Source organism: Capricornis sumatraensis, chromosome 9 (assembly GCF_032405125.1).
Source record: "Capricornis sumatraensis isolate serow.1 chromosome 9, serow.2, whole genome shotgun sequence".
Taxonomy (NCBI): Eukaryota; Metazoa; Chordata; class Mammalia; order Artiodactyla; family Bovidae; genus Capricornis; species Capricornis sumatraensis.
The window spans coordinates 43,088,866-43,111,099 of record NC_091077.1 but is presented as its reverse complement, the minus strand read 5'-3'; the positions used below and the strand labels follow the sequence as shown (position 1 = coordinate 43,111,099).

The window sequence follows — 22,234 nt, the reverse complement described above, 5'->3', positions numbered from 1 at the left end:
GTCAGGGTCAGAGCGAAGTCAATGTGAGAATGGCCTCCCCTTCTCACATAACATCTCTGCACATTTGGGCTCTTTGGAGACCTAGGATGTCCCCTAATAATTTGGGGGGACAGAGCCCTCCTCGAGATGGGCAGTTGTCCTTCAGGGAGACTAAGCCTGAGGCCTGCAGGGACTGACCCTAGCCCTCCCTCCTGCCCCACAGACAAATGCGTTGAACCCACAATGAGGTGGTTCTGCCCCCCACACCTTGAATCTGGTTATGACCCTGACAGCTCCCAACAACTCCCTGCGGCAGGGGTTAGGTTGCAGGCCTTTGGACGCTGTGCAGCTCCTCCTCCAGTTGGAAGTCTCCGCCCAGGAGGAAGTCTGACTTTCCCCAGATGGCCCTGCTGGGAGGAAGTCCAGGCAGCCATGAAAGCACACTGGCCACCAGCCTGAGAGCAAATCCTTCTCTGGCGTTCCCAGTCCAGCTGCTGGGTTGGTGGCTCCACCCAATACCACCCATGGATCACAAGAACTGCCTGGCTGGGTCCACTCACCCACAGAACCGTGAGCAGTGATACACTGATGCTGGGGTTTTCCCTGGTGGTCCAGTGGTTAAGACTCCCCCTTGTGATGCAGGGGACATGGGTTTTATCCTTGGTCAGGGAACTAAGTATCACATGTTTCAGAGCAACTGAGCTGTGTGCTGCAACTAAGACTTGTTGCAGCCAGATAAATATATATTTTTTAATGACACTAGTTTTGAAAAATACACTGATGCTGCTATATGCCTCTTTATTTGGGGGTGTGTTATGTAGCAATAATCCTGCTCCGTTGGGTTGTTGTTCAGTCATTAAGTCATGTCTGACTCTTTGTGACTCCATGGACTGCAGCATGCCAGGCTTCCCAGTCCTTCACTGTCTCCCAGAATTTGGTCAAATTCATGTCCATTGAGTTGCTGATGCTATCTAACCATCTCATCCTCTGCCACATTTTCCTTGTGCCTTCAATCTTTCCCAGCATCAGTCTTTTCCAGTGTGTTGGCTCTTCACATCATATGGTCAAATTATTGGAGTTTCAGCTTCAGCATCAGTCCTTCCAATAAATATTCAGGGTTAATTTCCTTTAGGATTCACTGGTTTGATCTCCTTGCTGTCCAAGGGGATTTCAAGTCTTCTCCAGCACTGCAATTCAAAAGCATCAATTCTAAGGTACTCAGCCTTCTATAAAGATTGTTGCAACTCTCATATCCATACATGACTACTGCAAAAAACAGTTTTGACTATACGGACCTTTGTCTGCAAACTGATGTCTCTGCTATTTATTCAATGACACCCATGATTTTCCAGCCAGGACTCACTCACAAGGTACCAAGAAGAATACCTTATTTCATCCATTTTAAGATATACATCATGTTCACTTTTTAGTATTTCTGAAAATGGCATTTGTACAGTCTTACAATTGTACAGTCAACCACAGGGCAGCATGTGAAAAGTCCTATTGACGCTTCCTCCAAAGTTCCAGAAAATGTCAGCATCAAAGCATCTTCAATTCAGGAAACACAGAAATAATAATTACACCATCAACAGTGGCAAACATACAGCAGATTTGTATCAAATGTTGCAAGAGGGCAAGACCTTTTCACTATTATGATTTTGGGCAAAAACAGAATAATAGCAGCTGCTATTTAAGCCCGCCTGTTTCAGAGGGGCCTGTCTTGATCCCTTCAGAGAGGGCTCAGAGAGACACGGTGTGTTCCCTCAGAACGCACAGCATGCTCAGCCCGGGACTACCGCTGCCTGACTTCGGGGGGCCTGGCCTGGCCCAGGCGTCGCAGCTGGGTTTGGCGGGCGGCCGCAAGGTCCGAGGGTCCAGGCCGCCAGGGCCGCAGGAGCGGCCGGGGAGCGCAGGGGCAGACGCGGCGGAAGGCCTGGCGGAAGTGGGAGCCCAGGAAGGCGTAGAGCAGTGGGTTCAGCGCCGAGTTACAGTAGGACATGCAGTGTGCCCAGATCTTGAGCGCGTAGGCAGCGTAACTGCGCGGATGCCAGGCACCGGCCGGGCCCAGCGCCTGCAGCAGCAGGAACAGCTGGATGGGGCCCCAGCAGGCAGCGAAGAGCAGGACCACTGCCGCCACCAGCCGCGAGACCTTGGCCCGCACGGCACCCGCCCGCTCCACCAGCAGCTGCCCCTGGGGAGAGAAGAGGGGGAAGAGGGAAGGCGAAGGGCCGGCGGCGACTACATCCCTCCTCGGGCGCTCCCCTTCTTGACCCTCTCGAATTACCCCCGACCTGGGCCACCGCCCCCCACCCCCTACCCCGTAGATGCGCCTCACTCCCCTCACCCTCAGCCAGGCCGCTCCCCGCTCACCCAGCCGCGCACCTGCAGGGCGCCGCCGGTGGGCGCTGCGCGCGCGGCTGCCCGGCCCAAGTGGCGCAGCATGGCCCCGTAGCAGGCACAAGTGGCCACCAGTGGCAGCAGGTAGAGCGCCAGCAGGTTGTAGAGAGCGAAGGCTCGCTCGAGGGCGCGGCTAGGGAAGGCCTCGCTGCAGTAGGTGCGGGGTCCGGAAGACAGGCGATGTAGGGCGAACACCGGCGCCGACAGGACAGCCGAGCCTGCATCAGAGCCCTACTGAAGACCCTGCCCCGGGGGGACGAGGGGCGCAAGAAGGCCCGGGTCTCCCCGGTGCCTCCCGGGCAGCGGGCCACTGAGGGCCTGCTAGGCGCCGGTCCACTTGGGTCCCCGCCCTCAGGGGCCCTTGCAGGGAACGCTAGTGCGCCCATTTCCCAGATGCACGATCGAGGCAGTGTGAGGGGGTGAGCCCAGGGACGAAGACTTGTCTCCCCCAGCCCGTGCGACCCCCACGCTGAACTCACCCACCCAGATGCCGAGGCTGACTGCCAGAGCCAGGCGGGGCGTGCGGCGGTGCAGGGCGCGCAGCGGGAACACTGTCACGTACCAGCGGTCCACGCTCATGGCGGTCAGGGTGGCGCACGTGGCCTGCACCGACACCTGGGAAAAAATGGGATTCCGGCGTGTGGCCCCCTGCCCCGTCAGGGCCTTTCCCTGTCCGCGCCCTCCTTGCGGGTCCCCCACTGTCCAGCCACTCGAGTACAGGCAGGACCTGACCCGGGAAGGTCTCCAGGGCCCGCAGTTGAAGGGGCAGGAGAAAGGGGTGCCAGAGACGACCCCAGGATGGTGGCGGAGGGAGGAGCCTTCGGGGGTAGCCTGAAACCGCCAAGACTGAGACTAGGAGAGGCAGAGCCATCCTAGTAGGATCCCAATACCTGCCGCAGCCCTACCCACTCAGACCCAGTGCCCGCCCCGCCCACCTCCACACCCGGTCCCTGGCCCTCACCAGGCGGCAGGGAGGCGGTCCGCGCCCCAACCCAGACTCTGCCCCGCCCACCTCCACAATCGCCCGTGGCTCGCACCAGCCCGCAGGACGTCCGACCCCGCCCACACCCAGACTCCGTCTCGGCCCTCCTGCCCTCAGCCCGCGCACCTGCTGGATGTAGTTGAGAAACTTGCACATGAAGTCGCCCAGAACCCAGTCGGGCAGCGGGTAGAGCAGAGCGGTGAAGGGCACGCAGCACAGCAGGAACATTAAGTCCGTGGCCGCCAGGTTGGCTGCAGGCCGAGGACGCGCGGGTTCTGAATGTGGGGCGCATCGCCCCAGCCCTTCAGCGACCTGGCCCAGCCTCCTGGGTCTCGCTTTTGTCCGAGTGACCAGCAGGGCGGCTCGGGAGGCACCCAGAGAGACCCCAGCATCGGTGGGCAGAGAAGTTGGGCGCTTATTCTCACTTTTTTATATTTCAAACACCCCTCACCCAGCACCTGCTTTGTAGCCATTCAGGCAGTAATGGGCCCTGCTCCCCCCTGTTGGGACTGCAAATAGGCCCTTGCCCTCTGAGCCTCAGTTTTCTCATCTGCAATTTGAGGGGTGCCAGCCAACAGAGAATGGAGAACATGGACCGAGTGAGTACTCACCCGGCTAGGGCACCCTCATCGCACAAACGTATAAACTGAGCCTCTGGGGCAGTGGTTGCCAACTGGGGGCCCGTGGGCCACTCAGTCTTTCCCCCACTCCTTTTATTCATCCCACATGGTGTTATAAGAACCACATTTCAATCGGACATCTTCCTTGAGTGGCAGTGGCCAGCGCTCCATGGGCCACACTCTCCAACCTCCCTTTTAGCTACTCCAGTCAAGATGGAACTCTTCAACGCCACATTTGGAGACCTCCAGCCTAAGGTACAGGGACAGTAGGGAAAGGACCAGGGGCCCTGAAGCGGAGAAATCCCCAACTGAGAGGACCCCGACTCACCGCTAGAGGCGCCCCCCGGCCACTATGCCCTCTCGTTGCTGCTACTGCTAAATCGCTTCAGTCGTGTCCGACTCTGTGCGACCCCATAGACGGCAGCCCACCGGGCTCCCCCGTCCATGGGATTCTCCAGGCAAGAACACTGGAGTGGGTTGCCATTTCCTTCTCCAATGCATGAAAGTGAAAAGTGAAAGTGAAGTCACTGAGTCGTGTCCTACTCTCAGCGACCCCATGGACTGCAGCCTACCAGGCTCCTCTGTCCATGGGATTTTCCAGGCAAGAGTACTGGAGTGGGGTGCCACTGCGCCCTCTCGTAGACCCCCAGAATGGCCCTCCGGCACCGTGAAGCGCCGGACGCTCACCGATGTAGAAGTTGGTCACCGTCCGCATCTGCTTGTAGCGACAGATGACGAAGATGACCAGTGAGTTCCCTGTCAGGCCGAGCAGCATCAGCGCGCCGAAGAAGAGCGGCACCAACCAGGCGTCCACGGGCCAAGGCGCAGGGATCGCGCCGTCCGAGGTGTTGGCGCCACAGCCCGGGCAGACGGTTGTGTTGGCCGGCGCCCACCAGGACGCGTTAGGCCCGGACGCGGACAAGGGCTGCATTGCCACCCTCTTCCTCCTGACCACCCTCCGGGATTGCACTCTACTGTCGCGACTTTCCCGATCGCCCTCCGGGGATGCGCTACAAAGTCTGGGTCGCAGCTTTTCTGGAATCCTCAGCTGCAGCCACTGCGCGTTTATACCTCTCATCCCACCGTGCCCCGCCTTCCCGCCTCTCCTGCCGCCGCTGGCCACTCCCTCCTCTGCCTGTGCGCCCTCTGTTCGCCGGAGCAACACCCTGCTCCCGCATCTCGTCCTCCCCCTCCAAGGTCAGGGTGAGAGCACAGGAGGAGGACTGGGGAAGGGAGTGTGGAGCAGAGCAGGGGGAGCGGTAGGCTTTCTGGAGGATGCTGTAGACCAGGGAAGGACCCATCCTTACCCCAGGAGACTCACCAGCAAGAAAAGCAGAGGGACAAAGCCTCAGAAACTAGGGGATGAGGCCTGTTAGAGGCCGTGCCTCTGACCTTCCATGGGGCTGGGGCTCTGGGCTGGTGGTGAGGCCAGCCCTGACAGGCCCTGAGTATCACAGCTGCCAGGATTTGTCCCAGGACACTGGGGAGCCATGGAAGGTTCAGGGCAAGGGAGGGTTGCCCAGAATCTGGTGGTCAGAATATGCCTGTTCTTTCACTAACTCAACCTTCCCAAGACTTTGATGCAAATCAGATCCCTAGGGATTGTCCACCTTCCCCTTAATGGGCAATCAACTGGCCACTGTCTGCACTGGGGACACAGTCACCTGTGCTGCTGGTGGTGGGAACCAGGTGGAGGGCAGTTTATAGAGAACTACGTTGATCTCCAAATCCACACTCAAAAATGTATCCCAGGTAATAGCCTGTGAGGCAGGAAACAGGGCATGAAGGTGCAGAAGAAAAGATGCTGTCCTCTGTGTAAAACAAAGATTAAAAGGCGGAAAAACAATGAAGTGTGCACAAGGGACATTCCTGGTGGTCTGGTGGTTAGGAATCTGCCTGCCAATTCAGGGGACACAGGTTCAATCCCTGGTCCATCTGGGAAGATTCCATATACCAGGGGGCAACTAAGCCCACATGCTACAACTACCGAAGCCCAATCTAGAGCCTGTGCTTTGCAACAAGAGAAGCCAGCTCAATGAGTAACCTCCGCTGTCTGCAACTAGAGAAAGCCTGAGTGCAGCAATGAAGATCCAGCATAGTAAAAAAATTAATTAATTTTAAAAATGTGCATGGGCACCAAAGTGTATTAAACATCTCCAAAAGAAAGCACAATGAGCCTGGGATGGGGGGAAGGTAAACATTTCTCTGTTCACCCCTTTCATACCTTCAGCATCATGACAATGGCCTAAAAATTCAGAAAAGGGAAAAACATCCCTTTGGGGTTGTATTGGAGGGGCTTTCCCAGTGCCTCAGTGGTAAAGGATCCACCTAAAATGCAGCAGGTGCAGATTTGATCCCTGGGTGGAGAAGATCCCCTGGAGGAGGGCATGGCAACCTACTCCAGTATTCTTGCCAGGGGAACCCCATGGACAGAGAGACTGGCAGTCTCTCCTACAGACTGTACAGTCCAAGGGGTCACAGATAGTTGGACATGACTGAAGTGACTAAGCACACAGGGGTGGTAATGAGGGCCAGGTTAGGATGAGGAGACCCCAGGATACTTGGAGAGGGGAGAAACTGTTCTGGGGAGGCTGCTCAGCTGCGTGGGCCTGGGAGAGCAGTGAGAAGGGGGCTGGGACTCTAGGGGACAGCGGTGGCTCCTGGGCAGGCCAAGGATCTGGGAGGGTGTTAGGAAGGTGATGACAGGGACGTCCCTGGTGGTCCAGTGGTTAAGGCTCTGTGGTTCCATGGCAGGGGATGTAGGTTTGATCCCTGGTTGGGGATCCCAAATGCCCCACTGTGCTGTCCTCCCCCACCTCTGCCAAAAAAAAGAGGGCAGGTGAGGAGAGGAATGAGCCAAGGGGAGGAAATAAAAGGGTGAGGACAGAATGAGCGGGGCTCAAGAATCAGGTCAAGACCCAAGTTGGCACATTTGTTGAGTGGCTGGTCATCGTGGGCTAGAGTTGGAGACCAAATATCGCCCCTACACCTAGAGACCTTGCCCAAGCACTGTCCCCAGAGATCCCATTTCCCATCACCTTGATTCTTTCCCTTCCTTCCATGTTTATCTGCATGAGGTCATACAGTGTGTGCTTTCTTGGGTCTTGTAATAGTTCCTCCTCTTTTTTTTTTCTTCTCTTGCTCTTCACTTGTTACAGCAGTGTGATCATTTGTCCTGTGTAGTGTCCACCAGGCTGGATCTGGGTGGGTTGCATCCCTTGCTGTCCCATGTCATGGTCTTGTGAACACGCGTGCTAAGTTTCTTCAGTTGTGTCTGATTCTTTTCGACCCCATGGACTGTAGTCCACCAAGCTCCTTTGTCCATGGGATTCTCTAGGGAAGAATACTGGAGTGGGTTGCCATTTCCCTTTCCAAGAGATCTTCCCCACAGAGGGATCAAACCTGGGTCTCTTATGTCTACCTGCGTTGGCAGGGGGGTTCTTTACCACTAGCATCACCTGGGAAGGCCCATCATGGTCCCAGTTTCCCACTTTTCTTGTGGAATGAAGGATGGATTCTAGATTCTAGAGCAGCTCTAAGTTTCTGTTCTTAAACCTCCCCTGGCTACCCATTGCCCTTCTGTCAAAAACCAGATCTATCATTGAAGGACCACCTTTGGTCTATCCCCTCTTCTCTACCTCTATTCTGCCCACCACCACCCTCTTCTCCCATTATCCTGCTCTGGCTATCTGGATGCCCCAGGACCTTTACACTGACTGTTCCTTCTGGCTGCCACACCCTTCTCACTTTTGCATATGTTAATCCTCTTTCCAAAAGTCCTCTCTTCCTGATCCCACACAGGGGAAGGGGTCTGTTTGATTACCACTGGGTCTGGAGAGCTTAGCCGCTACCCCAGTGACAGTGGGCATTTGCTAAATGAATAAATTCTAAAAGGCAAAGAAAGGTGCCGCTAGCTTTGTTCCTTTTTTTTTCTTTAATGTTTATTTTCTATTTATTTATTTGTCTGCGCCAGGTCTTAATTGAGGCAAGCAGACTCTAGTTCCCTGACCAGGGATCAAACCTGGACCCTTGCACTGGGCTGGAGGAGTCTCAGCCACAGGACCACCAGAGAAGTCCGTGTTGTATCTTTCAGTTTTATTCAGTTGCTCAGTCCTGTCTGACTCTTTGCGAACCCACGGACTGCAACATGCTAGGCTTCCCTGTCCATCACCAACTCCCAGAGCTTGCTCAAACTCCTGTCCATCGAGTAGGTGATGCCATCCAACCATCTCATCCTCTGTCGTCCCCTTCTCCTCCTGCCTTCAATCTTTCCCAGCATCAGGGTCTTTTCCAATGAGTCATTTCTTCGCATCAGGTGGCCAAAGTATTGGAGCTTGAGCTTCAGCATCAGTCCTTTCAACGTTGTATCTTTAGAGAAGAGTAAACTGAGGCACTCAACGGGGATCTGGAGGCTGCTCTTTGAAGGAGGTTCCCGGAGGGGGGTGGTGGAAGGAGAACCCTGCTGCAGCTGTGGGGTGGGGTGGGGTGGTGTGTGGCACGGGGCACTAGGTCTGTCCAAACATTTGAAAAGGACGTCCCCTTCCTGCCTCCCTCCCCAGGTCTCAATTTCCCCACGGTCCCCCGGGGGCAGGGGGCTCCGCCCACTGCCCGGCAGCGGCCAGGGGGCCGCTGTATCCCCTGGGGCAGGGGCCTCGGTGTCCCCGGCCCGCCGCCGGGGCCTGGCCGGGACGTGGCCGGGTCCCCGCCCGGCATGTCCAGCCTCCAGGCTCCGCCTTAGCCCGCCTCCGGGCGCCCGTCACTTCCTGCCGGGCCCGGAGAAGGCCCTGCCGGGCGGCGGCGCCAGCAGCGGCGGCGGAATCCAAGCTATGGTCGTTCTGGAGAACCCTGAGGCCGGTCCCGAGGAAACAGCGGCGGCGGCGAGGGTCGTCCCGGGCGGGCGGCGGACGCTGTGAGCGCTGCTTGGGGGCGGGCGGGGCGCGCTTCCGGGGCCCCCACTCCTTACCCCTCGCGGGCGGCAGCCCCCGCCCCGCCCCTTTTCCTGGGGGTACCCCACTCGAGTGGAGCTGGGTGGCGAGGGGCTTTGTTGTTACAGGGTGTTCCTGGGGAAACCCCATCCCCGTCATGCCTGGCTACTTGCCGGAGCGCAGCGGGGCACCCCCGGGTCCACGTTTGCGGAGCCCCGGGCGCTGGAATCCCGGAGCCTCGGGGGTCCCAGGCGCCGAATCGCCGGCTCCGGGGAGGCGCTGCCGCTAAGCGCGACGTACCCGTCACCGCGCTGGTGGTGATCTGGAGTTTTCCCACTGGCAGCTGTTCGTGTCTCCAAGCTGGGGATTCACTCAGCACCGGTCCTGGGTACCCGTCGGGGTTGTCTGCCCCCAACTTCCAGGCGGACGCGCTCTTTGTTTTTCTCCGGGTGAACACCCAGAAGAAAGTGGGTCTTACACAGCCGGTTAACACGAGGCTGTGTGTCCTGGGACGTAGACTGGAAGCGGGTGGACGACCCCATATGGGTACCCACCCACCCCCGGAGTGGGGGGGGGGGGTCGTAGGTTTCTTCCTAACCGGAGTATTTATTCAGAAATCCCCACGGTCCACCCTGGTTGCTTGTGTTCCGTTTCTGCTCCTTCATGGGCGTCCAAACGGCCTGGGCAGGTTAGTACCCGCTGCTGTGCCTCAGTCTCCCCATCTGTAAAATGGAACAACGGGCCCCCTCTCAGAGTGGCTGGGGCTGGTGACCCTGCGGTTGGAGGTGCCCAGCAAAGTGGACCATCTGTTCTTTGATAATTATCTTAAATAGCTTACTACTGTAGGTGTCTTAAAATAATTTTATCATTTTGGTATTTTATGACTGCTTTATTGTATTTTTTTATTTGGTATTATTACTTCCACCCGGGTATTTACCCAGAAGCTATACCGGTGTCTACAGATATGGTTATTTACCCCCTTTTAAAGGGCCTTAACCACCCAAAGTGGGTAATTTACCTGACAGCAGAGTCCCTCTGACCTGTCCCCACCCCCCTCACCTCTGTGTTCTGGGTTGGGTGGTGGTTTGCTCTCCAGTCAGCCCCACCCCAACCTGAGTCACCTCCGCTCTGAGCCCTCCTTGGTTTCCTGCTGGGGAAGTAGGTTCCTCTCTGGCCTGTCCCTGGGGGAGGGGCCGGTGCCTGAGAAGGTGTATTTTTGCCCAGAGGAGTGGATGTCAAAGGCCAGTCTCAAAACTGGGGAGCAGAGTTGGGGGAGGCAAAGGAGCTTGTCTGTCCGCCCCGGGGCCAACCTGGCTTAGCAGCTGTTCCCACCGTCAGGCCCATCCATCCCTGTTGGATGTTGGCCCCTGCCAGGTATAGACTTTTCCCTGAGGCCTGCCTGGTCCAGGAAACCTCAGGTGCCTTTCTGTGTGGTCAGTTTCCCCATCTGTAAAGTGGTCTCTTTGGGTGGCCAGCTTCTGGCCACCCAAACGAACTGGCACTTGGGTGAGTATAAACAGAAGTTCAGGTATTCATTCAACAAATAGCTCTTGAGAACCTGCTGGGGGCCAGGTGCTGAGGGCCCAGCAAGGGCAGAGACGGACCCTGTCCTTATCATTTGGGGTTAGTGAAGGAGGTGAGAACCAGGAGTAAACAAGTGTGAGGGCCAGCTGGTTGCTGATGCCAACTGGTGAAGCTGGAAATGGGGCTGATTGGGCCAGCTTGGGGGCGGGGTGGTTTCTCCCATGAGGTAACTTTTGAGCCTAGACTGGGAGCCAGGAAAAGGTTGCTTCAGGCAGGAGGCTGAGCACATGCAAAGGGCCTGAGGTGGGTTTAAAATGCAGTAAAAGGACTCAGTGCCTGGAGCAGAGGGAGTGAAAGGGAGAGACAGGGTGGGGCATGGATGTCCTGCTATCAGCCCCAAGGCTCCTGCTGGAAGGTGCTGGGATCCTAGAGAGCAAGGAGCCCTGTGGGACCAGGCAAGTGCAGTGCCAGGCCAGGGAGGGTCTGAGCCTTGCCTTGAGGGTGCTGGGGAGCCACAGGTAGTGGTGGAGCAGGGCAGGGAGCAGCTGGATCTTAGCACAGTGGGGTGTGGTCTGAGGGGTCCACCAGACCTGAGTTTGAGCCCCTCACCCCACTGTGGCCCCAGAGGGAAGCAGAGGCTGGTGGCTTGGGAGTGGTCCTGCTCAGACCAGGTTCCAACCCTGGTTCCATGTTGGGTCCTGAAGTAACAGGGAGCCCCACACCCCAAGGGCCTGACCTCTCCCTGAGTCCCACCCAGCTCTGATGTTCCCAACAGCTCCCCCCGGATGTGGTCTTGTTATCAGCCCTACCAGGCACCATCCTGGCATGCGTCCAGCTGCTGGGGTGGAGACACAGGTTTCAGAGCCCTGAGGAGGCCACGGCTGAATCTGGAGCTTGGGGTGTTGGTGCCCGGGCCTCGGGAAGGTCACATCCAGCCTCAGAGTCACTGGCTATGTGCTGACTTGATTTGCCCCATCCTCTCCCAGTTGCCTTCTTTGCTGCTGTGGGACCTTGGGATAAAGACTTTGCTCCTTGGTTTGCAAATCTGAATAAAGGGTGTCTGGATGGTAGTATTTGCCTCCTATTGTGACAGTGATTGATTAACCAAGGACTGTCACTTAACCAGGAATGTTGCTGTGATCAGTCTTGTGGCTCAGGGGGTGAGCTCCCAGTCACAGGAGGAAACTAAGCAGGTGGCAGCTTGGGGAGAGGTGTGTGTCCTGGTTTCTCTTGGCTCTGAGTGCCCCTCCTGGACTGGCAGGGGGACATTCTTATCCTCTTTGCAGAGAAAGACCTGAGGCTCTGGGTCACAGCATTAAGTGTCATAGCTGGGATTCAAGCTCAAGGCTGAGATACCAGGCTTGACCCCTGCCTCTGCCTGCATGCTGGTCTCCTATTTTGTTTTTCTTATTGGCTGCTCAGTGCTTCCTGTGGGATCTTAGTTCCCTGACCAGGGACTGAATTCAGGCCCCAGTAGTGAAAGTGCTTGAATCCTATCCACTGATTGTGTGTCTCCACTGATGGGTACTTGTGCCAGATTAATTTATCCAGCAGCTAATTCTTCATAGATGGGGCTCATCAGCCTGTTTGCTTCCTGATCAAGATGTAACAACCTTTCTGTCCAGGGCAAGAACTTAACACTGGGGACTCTGTTTTGTTCAGTGGCTAAGTTGTGTCCGACTCTTTGCGACCCTATGTATGGCCGCATGCCAGTCTTCCCTGTCCTTCACTATCTCCCGGAATTTCCTCAAACTCATGTCCATTGAGTCAGTGATGCCATCCAACCATCTCATCCTCTGCCGCCCCCTTCTCCTCCTGCCCTCACTCTTCCTCAGATCAGGGTCTTTTCCAGTGAGAAAGCTCTTCACATAAAGTGGCCAAAGCATTGGAGCTTCAGCTTCACCATCAGTCCTTCCAGTGAATATTCAGGGTTGATTTCCTTTAGGACTGACCGGTTTGATCTCTTTGTAGTCCAGGGGACTCTGAAGAGTCTTCTCCAAGGCCACAATTCGAAAGCATCAGTTCTTCAGTGTTCAGCCTTCTTTATGGTCCAACTGTCAAACATCCATACATGACTACTAGAAAAACCATAGCTTTGACTATACAGGCCTTTGTATAGTGATGTCTTTGCTTTTTAATATGCTGTCCAGGTTTGTCATAGCTTTCCTTTCAAGGAGTTTTATATGTATAAGCCTTAATAAGCATGGGCTTCACTCCTAACCTCTTTGAGGCACCTTGTTTCATATCCTAGGGCTTCATGGCATTTTCTAGCAGCTGTTTGTGCATGAGGAGTCACACTGTTTTTAATTTGTGTCTTGGGATCACCCAAACACCAGGAAAGTTTGGGTGAAATTCTGGACTCTGGGTTCTACTCAGTCTTGAAGTCATGGGGTTTTGTTGGAGACCTGATTGGGTGATTATTTTCTGAGCACCTACTGTATGCCAGACCAGGGTGCAATGGACACCAGACCCTACCTGCACATGGAGGTCATGGTGGGTTGTGGGCAGGGAGGTAGGAGTTGTGGCCATCAGGAGAAGAAATCAGTGAGGGGCTGGGGAGGTTTGAACAGAAGGCAAAAGGAGATGGGAGTGAGGAGTGAGGAGCCTGGGGCACGGGCATCCAGTGGGGTGGGGGACAGCCAGCACAGAGGGGGTGCCTGGTGGGCTAGGACCAGAGTGCAGGGCAAGGAGGAAGGGGGAGTCCTGGCACCCCAGACCCTCCAAGGCTCAGAATCTACCGTCAGCCTCTCAGTATGAGGGTTTCTGAGCCTGGTGGGACCCTGACTACGGGCTGACCATGACAGCCCTGCAGCTTCTTACTGGGAAGTTTCCATTCAATACCTGCCCCCTCCCTCCCACGTAGCCACCTACTGCCTGGCCCTCAGGTTCCCAGTGGGAGGCCTGCCTGGGCCACTAATCCATATCCAGGATTAGTACCTGTGCTCAGAGGGGGCCACTCTGCCTACTTTCCCCATCCAGGCCCTGAGCACATAGCAGGTAGGTTCAGGTAGCGCCTTAGCTTCTGGGGGCTGTTTTCTGGTTTACCTGCTGTCAGAGGCTAGGGGTTGGGGGGGCAGGTAGGAATGCATCATCAAATTAAATCTCTTAAGAAACTCCCAGAGGAAGGAGACGCGGGCCTCAATGGCTTGCAGCTCAAACCTGGAAGCCTGGGAGCAAGGGGAGCAGCTTCCTCAGCCCCCTCACTGCCCCCACCAATGTGTGGCTTCCCTTCAGTGAGCCTTGGTTTACTCATCTGTCCTCAGTGGTATCTGCCTCCTGAGCGATGCCACACAGTGACATTCTAAGGGTCCAGGGCTCCATGTGCAATGGGGGTGAGCTTCCCACTGCAGAGGGAAACCAAGCCGGGGTTGGCTGTGAGAGAGCGGTGATGGTAGGGTTCTTCCTGGGGGTCCTGGCCTGTTTTGGCCCTGAGGACTGCCCCCCCAACCCCAAACCTGACCCACAGGCCCCTTCCGGGCTGCCTGCCCGCTCTAGCCAGCTCCCAGGTGAAGAGGCTCTCGGCCTCCCGGCGGAAGCAGCACTTCATCAACCAGGCTGTGCGGAACTCAGACCTCGTGCCCAAGGCCAAGGGGCGGAAGAGCCTCCAGCGCCTGGAGAACAGTGAGCAGGGGTCAAAGGGCGCCTCCTGGGGGCTCCTAGGCCTCAGACAGCAATGGCGTGCATGTTCTGTTACCTGAGCCTGGCCCTGAGCTGGACAATGTGAGGAAGCTCTGGGCATTGGAGCTGGGGCCCTAAAGGTGGTGTAGGAATTCAACAAACCAAGCCAGGGCGATGTAGAAGTTTTGGAGGCTGGACGGTTCCTGTGTCTTCTGGGAAAGACAGCTGGAGTGTGGAGGAGGGGAGGCTGGTGTGAGCCGGAGAATAAAGGCCCTAAATATAGAGGTGGGGGGGATGGGAGGAAACATGGCCCTCTGGACCCCATGAAGCCTGGGGTGACCCCCAGCCCAGAGACTGTTTGTTTCCATTTAGCACAGTACCTCCTGACCCTGCTGGAGACAGAAGGAGGAACACCTGGCCCGGAGGATGGGGACCTGGCACCCCCCGCGGCACCTGGCATCTTTGCAGAAGCCTGCAGCAATGAGACCTATGTGGAGGTGGGGCCCCATGTCCTGCCTGGCTCCCCCCTCCCCCAAACCACCAGCACTGCTTCCACTGAACCCTCTCTGGTCCCTTGATGAACGTCCCTGGGTCTCCCTCAAGAGGCCAGCAACCCCTCCACCCCAGAACCTTCCAGCACCTGAGGTTCGTTTGCTTACCTTGGAATTACTGACAGAATTGGGAATGTATTTGGTCCATACTGACACCCCCCAACACAGATGATCCACAAACTGTTGACCCAGTGGTCAAATGTGTCCACGAGGAGTAATTCCGTGTGCTTGTGGCCCCACCATGTGCATTGGCCAAATGGGGGAACTGAGGCTTGAGAGTGCGCAGTCATCAGTCAGGGCCTGCCTGCCTCTCTTCCAGATCTGGAACGACTTCATGAACCGCTCTGGGGAGGAGCAGGAGCGTGTTCTCCGCTACCTGGAGGATGAGGGCAAGAGCAAGGCACGGAGGAGGGGGCCTACCCGCGGTGAAGACCGGCGGAGAGGTGGGTCTGGATCTAGGGTCCAACTGGCAGTCAGAGGCATGATGGGTGCGTGGCCTGGGGGGCGGGGGCGGGGGCGATCAGATGGTGGGGGAGTGGCCTAGGGTGAGAGGGTGGGGCCAGGGCAGGTAGGGAGGAGCCTGGTGGGGGTGGGACCAGAACAGGTGGGGGAGGAGTCTGATGTGTAGGCGGGGCTTTGTAGATGGGAGGACCCCGGTGTGGGCGGGGCCAGTGTGGGTAGGGTGGAGTCTCCTGTGTGGGTGGGGCCTGGGGCTGTGCTCCCTCATCTGCCCCACTGCTCGGACTCTCCTCGCAGAGGACCCGGCCTACACGCCCCGGGAGTGCTTCCAGCGCATCAGTAGGCGTCTGCGAGCTGTTCTTAAGCGGAGCCGCATTCCCATGGTGAGTACCAGGCTCCGGCCTTGTACTCTCTTGCCTCTCTTTGTCTTTGGTCTTTTTTGAAGGCCTTTTTTCTCAGCTTCTTAACTAGGGGCTGGGTTGAGGGGAGACCAGAAACCCAGTGAACGGGGTGTGATGGAGATGGGCAGGATACAGACCAATGTGATCAGAGTGCAGGACTCAGAGCTGGGCAAGGGCTCTCCTTGAGGGTGGAAGTGGCAGGGGCAAGGAAGTTGGGTACTGATGGATGTGTAGTTCACCAGGCAGAAGCCTGAGACATTCAAAAGTGTGGATATGTCTAAGTGCCTGGTATCCTTGGCAATGGTTAAGCAGCTTCATGTAGTGAGTCAGAGGCCACATTTGAATCCAAGACTTTGGGCTCCAGAGGCTGGCATGGATTTGGGGGGCCAGGGTGCCACAGCTGACCTGACCGCTGGACCTGTCTCTCCTGCAGGAAACACTGGAGACCTGGGAGGAGCGGCTGCTGAGATTCTTTTCTGTGTCCCCCCAGGCCGTGTACACGGCCATGCTGGACAACAGGTGAATGTGTGGGGAGAGGTGCAGTGGGCACCCCCCTCCCACGGTGCCCAGCTCGGGCCACTCACCACCCATTCTCTGCAGCTTTGAGAGGCTCCTGCTTCACGCCATCTGCCAGTACATGGATCTCATCTCAGCCAGTAAGTGCCTGGTGGCCCCTGGGCCCCAGTTAGTTGATTCTATCCCGGGGAAACTGAGGCTGGGCTTACTGGCGTCTTTTCACCCAGCAATAGTCATCAGGGGAGGAGGGACATCATGAGCACAAAGGTAACAGGGGGATGCTGCCTTAATTCAATAGCAGCTCCTGTACCTCTGCTCCCATGATGGATGATGCTGTGGACACAGACATGCCTCTGTCTGCATCTTCAGGGGCCTGATGAGATGAGGGGACCCTAGTGTCTGTAGAGTTCTCACTTGGCTGTAGCCCGCCTCCACTGTGCCACAAGTGTGACTTTTGGCAAGTCTCCCCTCCAGGGTCCAGCACCCCCTTTTTCAGTGGGGATGCTGTTGGGACAAAGTCCCCCCAGGGAGGGTCCTCGCAGGCCCTTCATGGCCCTTGGCATCCCACAGGGTCCATACTTTCCAGGCCTATCTGTCTCCTGCCCAGAGTTGTGGAGGAAACAGTTTCCATGGCAACCCCAAGATGGTTCCTCTCAGGATGGCTCTGAGGGAGGTGTAGCTCCCACTCTTGCTTTTGTTCCCATTGACTTGGCATGGAGGGGCTGGGCTGGGGGTGTCTATCTGCCAGAGTAGGACCCTGGCCTGAACATAGGAGAACCGCCCTAGAATATGGGGATCAAGGAAGAGGGAACAGCCAGGGCAGAGGCTGGGAGTTGGCCCTAGCTTGGGTTGTGTACCGCTATATTCAGGTTTTGGGGTGACATGAGTTGGGAAAAGGGAGGTCAGTGGGGACTGAGTCACCTAGGGCCTGGAATTTCCTCTGAGGGCGTGGGAGACCAAAGGGGGCAGGACCCTCGTTTAGTCCCCTTGACACTGGGCCAGTGTGTCTCAGTAGTTCATCTGGGTGCCATTGGGACACGGGATAAGTAATGGAAGAGGGAAAGCAGGCTGGAAGTAGGAGCTGCTGAATACACTGCCCTGGGACCTGGGAGGTGGGGCAACCTAACTCCTGGGAACCTCCCTCAGGGTGGGCAGAGGGCTCCGTCTCTGGGTGCCAGCACCCTCGCCTTCTTCCTAATCTTGCCTGTCTCTGCTGCAGGCGCTGACCTGGAGGGCAAGCGGCAGATGAAGGTCAGCAATCGCCACCTGGACTTCCTGCCACCAGGGCTGCTCCTGTCCGCCTACCTGGAGCAGCGCAGCTGATGGCGGCCCCACCCCCATCCCCACCCCCAGCGCCAAAACCTCCAGTACCATCCGCTCAAATATCTTTTATTATTTTTAGAATTTTCCCTTGGAAACGTGCTCTTCCCCTTGGGGTGGCCCCCACCCCCTCCCTGCCCAGCTTTCCAGATTAAAGCCAGCAGCTGGGCTGCCTGCGCTATCCGCCCCCAGGCTCCGAATGGGGAGGAGGCACCCGGCCTGGTCACTTCCCCGCCACTTCCTCGGTGGGCTATTTTGGCCCCATGTGATGCTTAAATGAGGAGGGAGAGGCTGGGTTTTTATCATTCTTAATGAATTTGGCATGATTTGTTGTGGATTTTTACATATCCCTTTTGAGAAGAAAAAAACAAAAACTCACCCCAAGTGATAAATTGGGGGGCTTCATTCCAGTCCCTGCTTGACCCGCTCCCAGTTTTTGGCTTGGGTCTCTGGGGCTCTGCCCCTCTTCGCAGAAGTGTAACATTTTTGTGTATGTGTGTGCGCGTGCTCGAGCCTGTGTGTTCCCTGCGACCCAGGACAGGAGCTTCATCTTAAAAAATGGTGTCACCCTCTTTGGAGAATGTGTGTTGCATTCCTGGTGCCCTTTGGTTGTTCTCAGGGCCCCATCTGCTCTACATACACCTCTCGCATTGTACTGGGGACGTGGGACTTCCAGACAGAAGCCTTCACCCTCAGACTGTCCTCTTCCCCTCTCTGTGTCCTCCGCCCCCAGCCTGGCTCTGGGATGTCCTCCTGCTGGTCACCCTGGCCTGGCACAGGAGAGCAGGGCTGGGAGACTACCCCACTCTCTCCCTCCCACAATCCCTGTGGGTGTGGCTAGTTGTGCTTTGGGAAAAGCAGAGTGTTCAATAAATTTCTGGTGCTCTGGTCTCTTGCTGTGGGGTTTTCCCTTGGGGCAGGGCTGGGGATGCTCCAGGCACTCACGATGCCCTTGGGTCCTGGTCATTGAGGGATGCAGGCCTTAGGAGAAGGTTGGTGCTAAGTGAGACCCCAGGTGGAAGCAGGTGTGTGTGAAGACTCTGCCAGGAGATCTTGGCCCTTGGCTATGCTGCCCTGGCTGGTCCCCTCCTGGGTGCCCAGGCTGAAACCCTAACTCTTCCACCTGCCACCTGTGTGACCTCCAAAAAGGTCACTTGTGTGAGCTTCCCGAGTGGCTGAACACAATACACCACACTGCAGTTTAAAAACTATAGGGATTTGAGGGACTTCCTTGGTGCTCTAGTGGCTAGGACAGCACTCCCAATGGAGGGGGCCTGGGATCGATCCCTGGTCAGGGAAATAGATTGTGCATGCTGCAACTAAGACCTGGCAAAAAACACAAAACAAATTTATTGGCACCCAGTTCTAGAGGCATAAGTCCAAGATCAAGTGTCCCAGTGTCCTACTCCCTTTGGAGGCTCCAGGGGAAGGTCCTCCCTGCCTCTTCCAGCTTCTAGGGGCTCCAGCCTCCCTTGGCTTGTGACCACATCCTTCAAGCCTCTGATTCTGTCTGTATGTGGCTTCCTCCCCCATGTTTTCCATCTGTGTGTGTCTGGGACTGGCTGTGTGTCCTGCAGGGCCCCTTAGCCTGAGTTTATTGAGCCACACCAGAACTCCCTGCTTTCCTTGGGAATCCTTGCTACTGACCTCTGCTGATCTCCACCTGTCTGAAGCTGGAGTATCCATGTTTACTACTGAAAATTCTCCAGGAGAGATTTTTCTCTTTCACCCTGTGTATTCAGTGTTTAGCCAGTTCTATCAGTATGGATGCCTGGGCATTTAATTTTTAGTTTGGGTTGCGATCTAATACTCCTTTTTCTTGCTTAGAGTGTTCAAGATTTGGCTTTTGGGAGCCCCTTCAATGGCTCTTGTGTCTCCCTGAGGCACCCCTATATTTATTTATTTATTTGAGAAACGGCCTTACTTTCTGCTGCTACAAGATGCACAGGGCTTCTTGGTATATTCCTGCCTCATCCTGGTTTGGTGGTGGTTTAGTCGCTAAGTTGTGTCTGACTCTTGCGACCCCGTGAACTGTAGCCCGCCAGACTCCTCTGTCCATGGAATTTTCTAGGCAAGGATACTGGAGTGGATTGCCATTTCCTTCTCCAGGGGATCTTCCACCCAGGAATCAAACCCAGGTCTCCTGCATTGCAGGCAGATTCTTTACTGACTGAGCTATGAGGGAAGCCCTAGCTTCAACCTAGAACCAGCCAGTTTGCCAAGGAGCCTGGTTCCTATCCCTGGGGGCATGTTTTAGAAACCAAGATGTGGATGCTGGGTTTGCTGTCTTCTATTTTAACAGGCATTGAAAAAGTTTTACATGTAGATACTAAATAATGGAACTCCCAAGGGCTTGTTAGGAGGACAGAAAGAAATATTAATACTCTAATAATCAGCTTGAAGCTTCCCCACCTGCCAAGGGCACTGAATTTCCAGTTCCCAGAGGACACCCTTGTGGGCAGAAAGCGAAGAAGAACTAAAGAACCTCTTCATGAAAGTGAAAGAGGAGAGTGAAGAAGCTGGCTTAAAACTCAACATTCAAGAAACTAAGATCTTGGCATCAGGTCCCATCAGTTCAGTTCAGTCGCTCAGTCGTGTCCAACTCTTTGCGACCCCATAAATCGCAGCACGCCCGGCCTCCCTGTCCATCACCATCTCCCAGAGTTCACTCAAACTCACGTCCATCAAGTCGGTGATGCCATCCAGCCATCTCATCCTCTGTCATCCCCTTCTCCTCCTGCCCCCAATCCCTCCCAGCATCAGAGTCTTTTCCAATGAGTCAACTCTTTGCATGAGGTGGCCAAAGTACTGGAGTTTCAGCTTTAGCATCATTCCTTCCAAAGAACACCCAGGACTGATCTCCTTTAGGATGGACTGGTTGGATCTCCTTGCAGTCTAAGGGACTTTCAAGAATCTTCTCCAACACCACAGTTCAAAAGCATCAATTCTTCGGCGCTCAGCTTTCTTCACAGTTCAACTGTCACATCCATACATGACCACTGGAAAAACCATAGCCTTGACTAGACGGACCTTTGTTGGCAAAGTAATGTCTCTGCTTTTCAATATGCTATCTAGGTTGGTCATAACTTTCTTTCCAAGGAGTAAGCGTCTTTAAATTTCATGGCTGCAGTCACCATCTGCAGTGATTTTGGAGCCCCCCCCAAAAATTAAGTCTGACACTGTTTCCACTGTTTCCCCATCTATTTCCCATGAAGTGATGGGACCAGATGCCATGATCTTCTTTTTCTGAATGTTGAGCTTTAAGCCAACTTTTTCACTCTCCACTTTCACTTTCATCAAGAGGCTTTTTTTCTTCTTCTTCTTCTTTTTTTTTTTTCAGTTCATCTTCACTTTCTGCCATAAGGGTGGTGTCATCTGCATTTCTGAGATTATTGATATTTCTCACGGCAGTCTTGATTCCAGCTTGTGCTTCTTCCAGTCCAGCATTTCTCATGATGTACTCTGCATAGAAGTTAAATAAGCAGGGTGACAATATACAGCCTTGACATACTCCTTTTCCTATTTGGAACCAGTCTGTTGTTCCAGGTCCCATCACCTCATGGCAAATAGATGGGGAAACAATGGAAACTGTGACAGGCTTTATTTTCTTGGGCTCCAAAATCACTGCAGATGGTGACTGTAGCCATGAAATTAAAAGACTCGGAAAAAAAGCTTGACCTTGGGGAAAAAGCTATGACCAACCTAGACAGTGTATTAAAAAGCAGAGACATTATTTTGCCTACAAAAGTCAGTCTAGTCAAAGCTAGGGTTTTTCCAGTATAGATGTGAGAGTTGGACCATAAAGAAAGCTGTGCCCCGAAGAATTGATGCTTTTGAACTGTGGTGTTGAAGAAGACCCTTGAGAGTCCCTTTGACTGCATGGAGATCAAATCAGTCAATCCTAAAGGAAATCAGTCCTGAATATTCATTGGAAGGACTGATGCTGAAGCTGAAGCTCCAATGCTTTGGCCACCTGATGCGAAGAACTGACTAATTGGAAAGGACCCTGATTCTCGGAAAGATTGAAGGCAGGAGAAGTGGACAACAGAAGATGAGATGGTTGGATAGTATCACCGAGTCGATGAACATGAGTTTGAGTAAGCTCAGGGAGTTGGTGATGGACAGGGAAGTGTGACATGTTGCAGTCCATAGGGTCGCAGAGAGTCGGACACAACTGAGCGACTGAACTGAACTGAGAGGACCGGCTGGGGCTCAGGGCACGGGTGTGGGGCCCAGGGCAAGCCCACAGGCTGCCTCCAGACCCACGCGGACTCCGTCCTGTCCAGCTTCCTGGTTGGCTGTGTGGATTCTCCACACACCGCGTCCCTAGACAGCCCGGCCCCCAGACCTTTGCCCAGATGTTGCCTGCTCTCTGGCATAGCCTTCCCTGCAATCAATCCCATGTCTTTCTGGAAAAGACCTTCCAAACTGGGGAGAGTCCGACAGCTTTTGGAGGAGTTGAGGATGGAGACTGATTCTACCGGCCGTTGATGGGTTGAGTTACCTTGCTTATAAGCGAGTTACACCTTGGCTAGACATCGTGATAAAAGGCGAAAATATGGAACGCTTCACGAATTTGCGTGTCATCCTTGCGCAGGGGCCATGCTAATCTTCTCTGTATCGTTCCAATTTTAGTATATGTGCTGCCGAAGCGAGCACGAACAATCAGCAGACGCCAAAACTATTTATAGTGGACTGAACCAAATACTTTACCCTGAGGGTGAATTCTATCAAAAACCAATACAGCAATTTTCCTTTTTTTTTTTTTTTTTACTAAATTAGTGCAATAATGGCCTAATCTAAGGGGATTATTTACTTAAATTGAGAAAGTTTGTTTTTTCCATCAAATATAACGCAGATGGCTGTTGGAAAGGCACGATTGTATGCAAATTACCCCGGAAGCGGGGCGGAGCCACTGAGGTCCCAGAAGTCTCCGGGAAGC

At 55.0% G+C, this 22,234-nt stretch overlaps 2 protein-coding genes and 1 non-coding gene across 3 annotated transcripts; 1 reads left to right on the top strand and 2 right to left on the bottom strand.

Annotated features, from left to right (window-relative positions):
- Positions 1 to 1,771: 1,771 nt before the first annotated feature.
- On the bottom strand, positions 1,772 to 4,909 carry KISS1R (KISS1 receptor). The gene is made up of 5 exons (XM_068981363.1): positions 4,666 to 4,909; positions 3,485 to 3,609; positions 2,856 to 2,991; positions 2,362 to 2,594; positions 1,772 to 2,170 (listed from the first exon to the last, which is right to left on the bottom strand). Exons 1-5 carry the CDS (start codon positions 4,907 to 4,909, stop codon positions 1,772 to 1,774), a joined length of 1,137 nt encoding a protein of 378 aa, XP_068837464.1.
- A 3,854-nt stretch (positions 4,910 to 8,763) lies between these two features.
- On the top strand, positions 8,764 to 18,157 carry R3HDM4 (R3H domain containing 4). The gene is made up of 8 exons (XM_068980320.1): positions 8,764 to 8,887; positions 13,894 to 14,048; positions 14,418 to 14,542; positions 14,916 to 15,039; positions 15,353 to 15,438; positions 15,890 to 15,975; positions 16,057 to 16,112; positions 17,192 to 18,157. The coding sequence occupies exons 1-8, from the start codon at positions 8,805 to 8,807 to the stop codon at positions 17,293 to 17,295; spliced, it is 819 nt and encodes a 272-aa protein (XP_068836421.1). The 5' UTR covers positions 8,764 to 8,804; the 3' UTR covers positions 17,296 to 18,157.
- Positions 18,158 to 21,844: 3,687 nt separating this feature from the next.
- On the bottom strand, positions 21,845 to 21,951 carry LOC138086743 (U6 spliceosomal RNA). Its single transcript, XR_011145439.1, has one exon. It is a non-coding gene; the product is annotated as a U6 spliceosomal RNA (small nuclear RNA).
- Between the last annotated feature and the right edge of the window lie 283 nt (positions 21,952 to 22,234).

Excerpts from the sequence above, each read along its gene's own strand:
- KISS1R (XM_068981363.1), bottom strand. The coding sequence starts at position 4,909 with ATGCAGCCCTTGTCCGCGTCCGGGCCTAACGCGTCCTGGTGGGCGCCG. Across the intron at positions 3,610-4,665 it reads GGTGACCAACTTCTACATCG|CCAACCTGGCGGCCACGGAC; the intron begins GTGAGCGTCCGG and ends CTCGGCCTGCAG. Across the intron at positions 2,171-2,361 it reads CCACCGGCGGCGCCCTGCAG|GGGCAGCTGCTGGTGGAGCG; the intron begins GTGCGCGGCTGG and ends TTCTCTCCCCAG.
- R3HDM4 (XM_068980320.1), top strand. The coding sequence starts at position 8,805 with ATGGTCGTTCTGGAGAACCCTGAGGCCGGTCCCGAGGAAACAGCGGCG. Across the intron at positions 14,543-14,915 it reads GCAATGAGACCTATGTGGAG|ATCTGGAACGACTTCATGAA; the intron begins GTGGGGCCCCAT and ends CCTCTCTTCCAG. Across the intron at positions 15,439-15,889 it reads AGCGGAGCCGCATTCCCATG|GAAACACTGGAGACCTGGGA; the intron begins GTGAGTACCAGG and ends TCTCTCCTGCAG.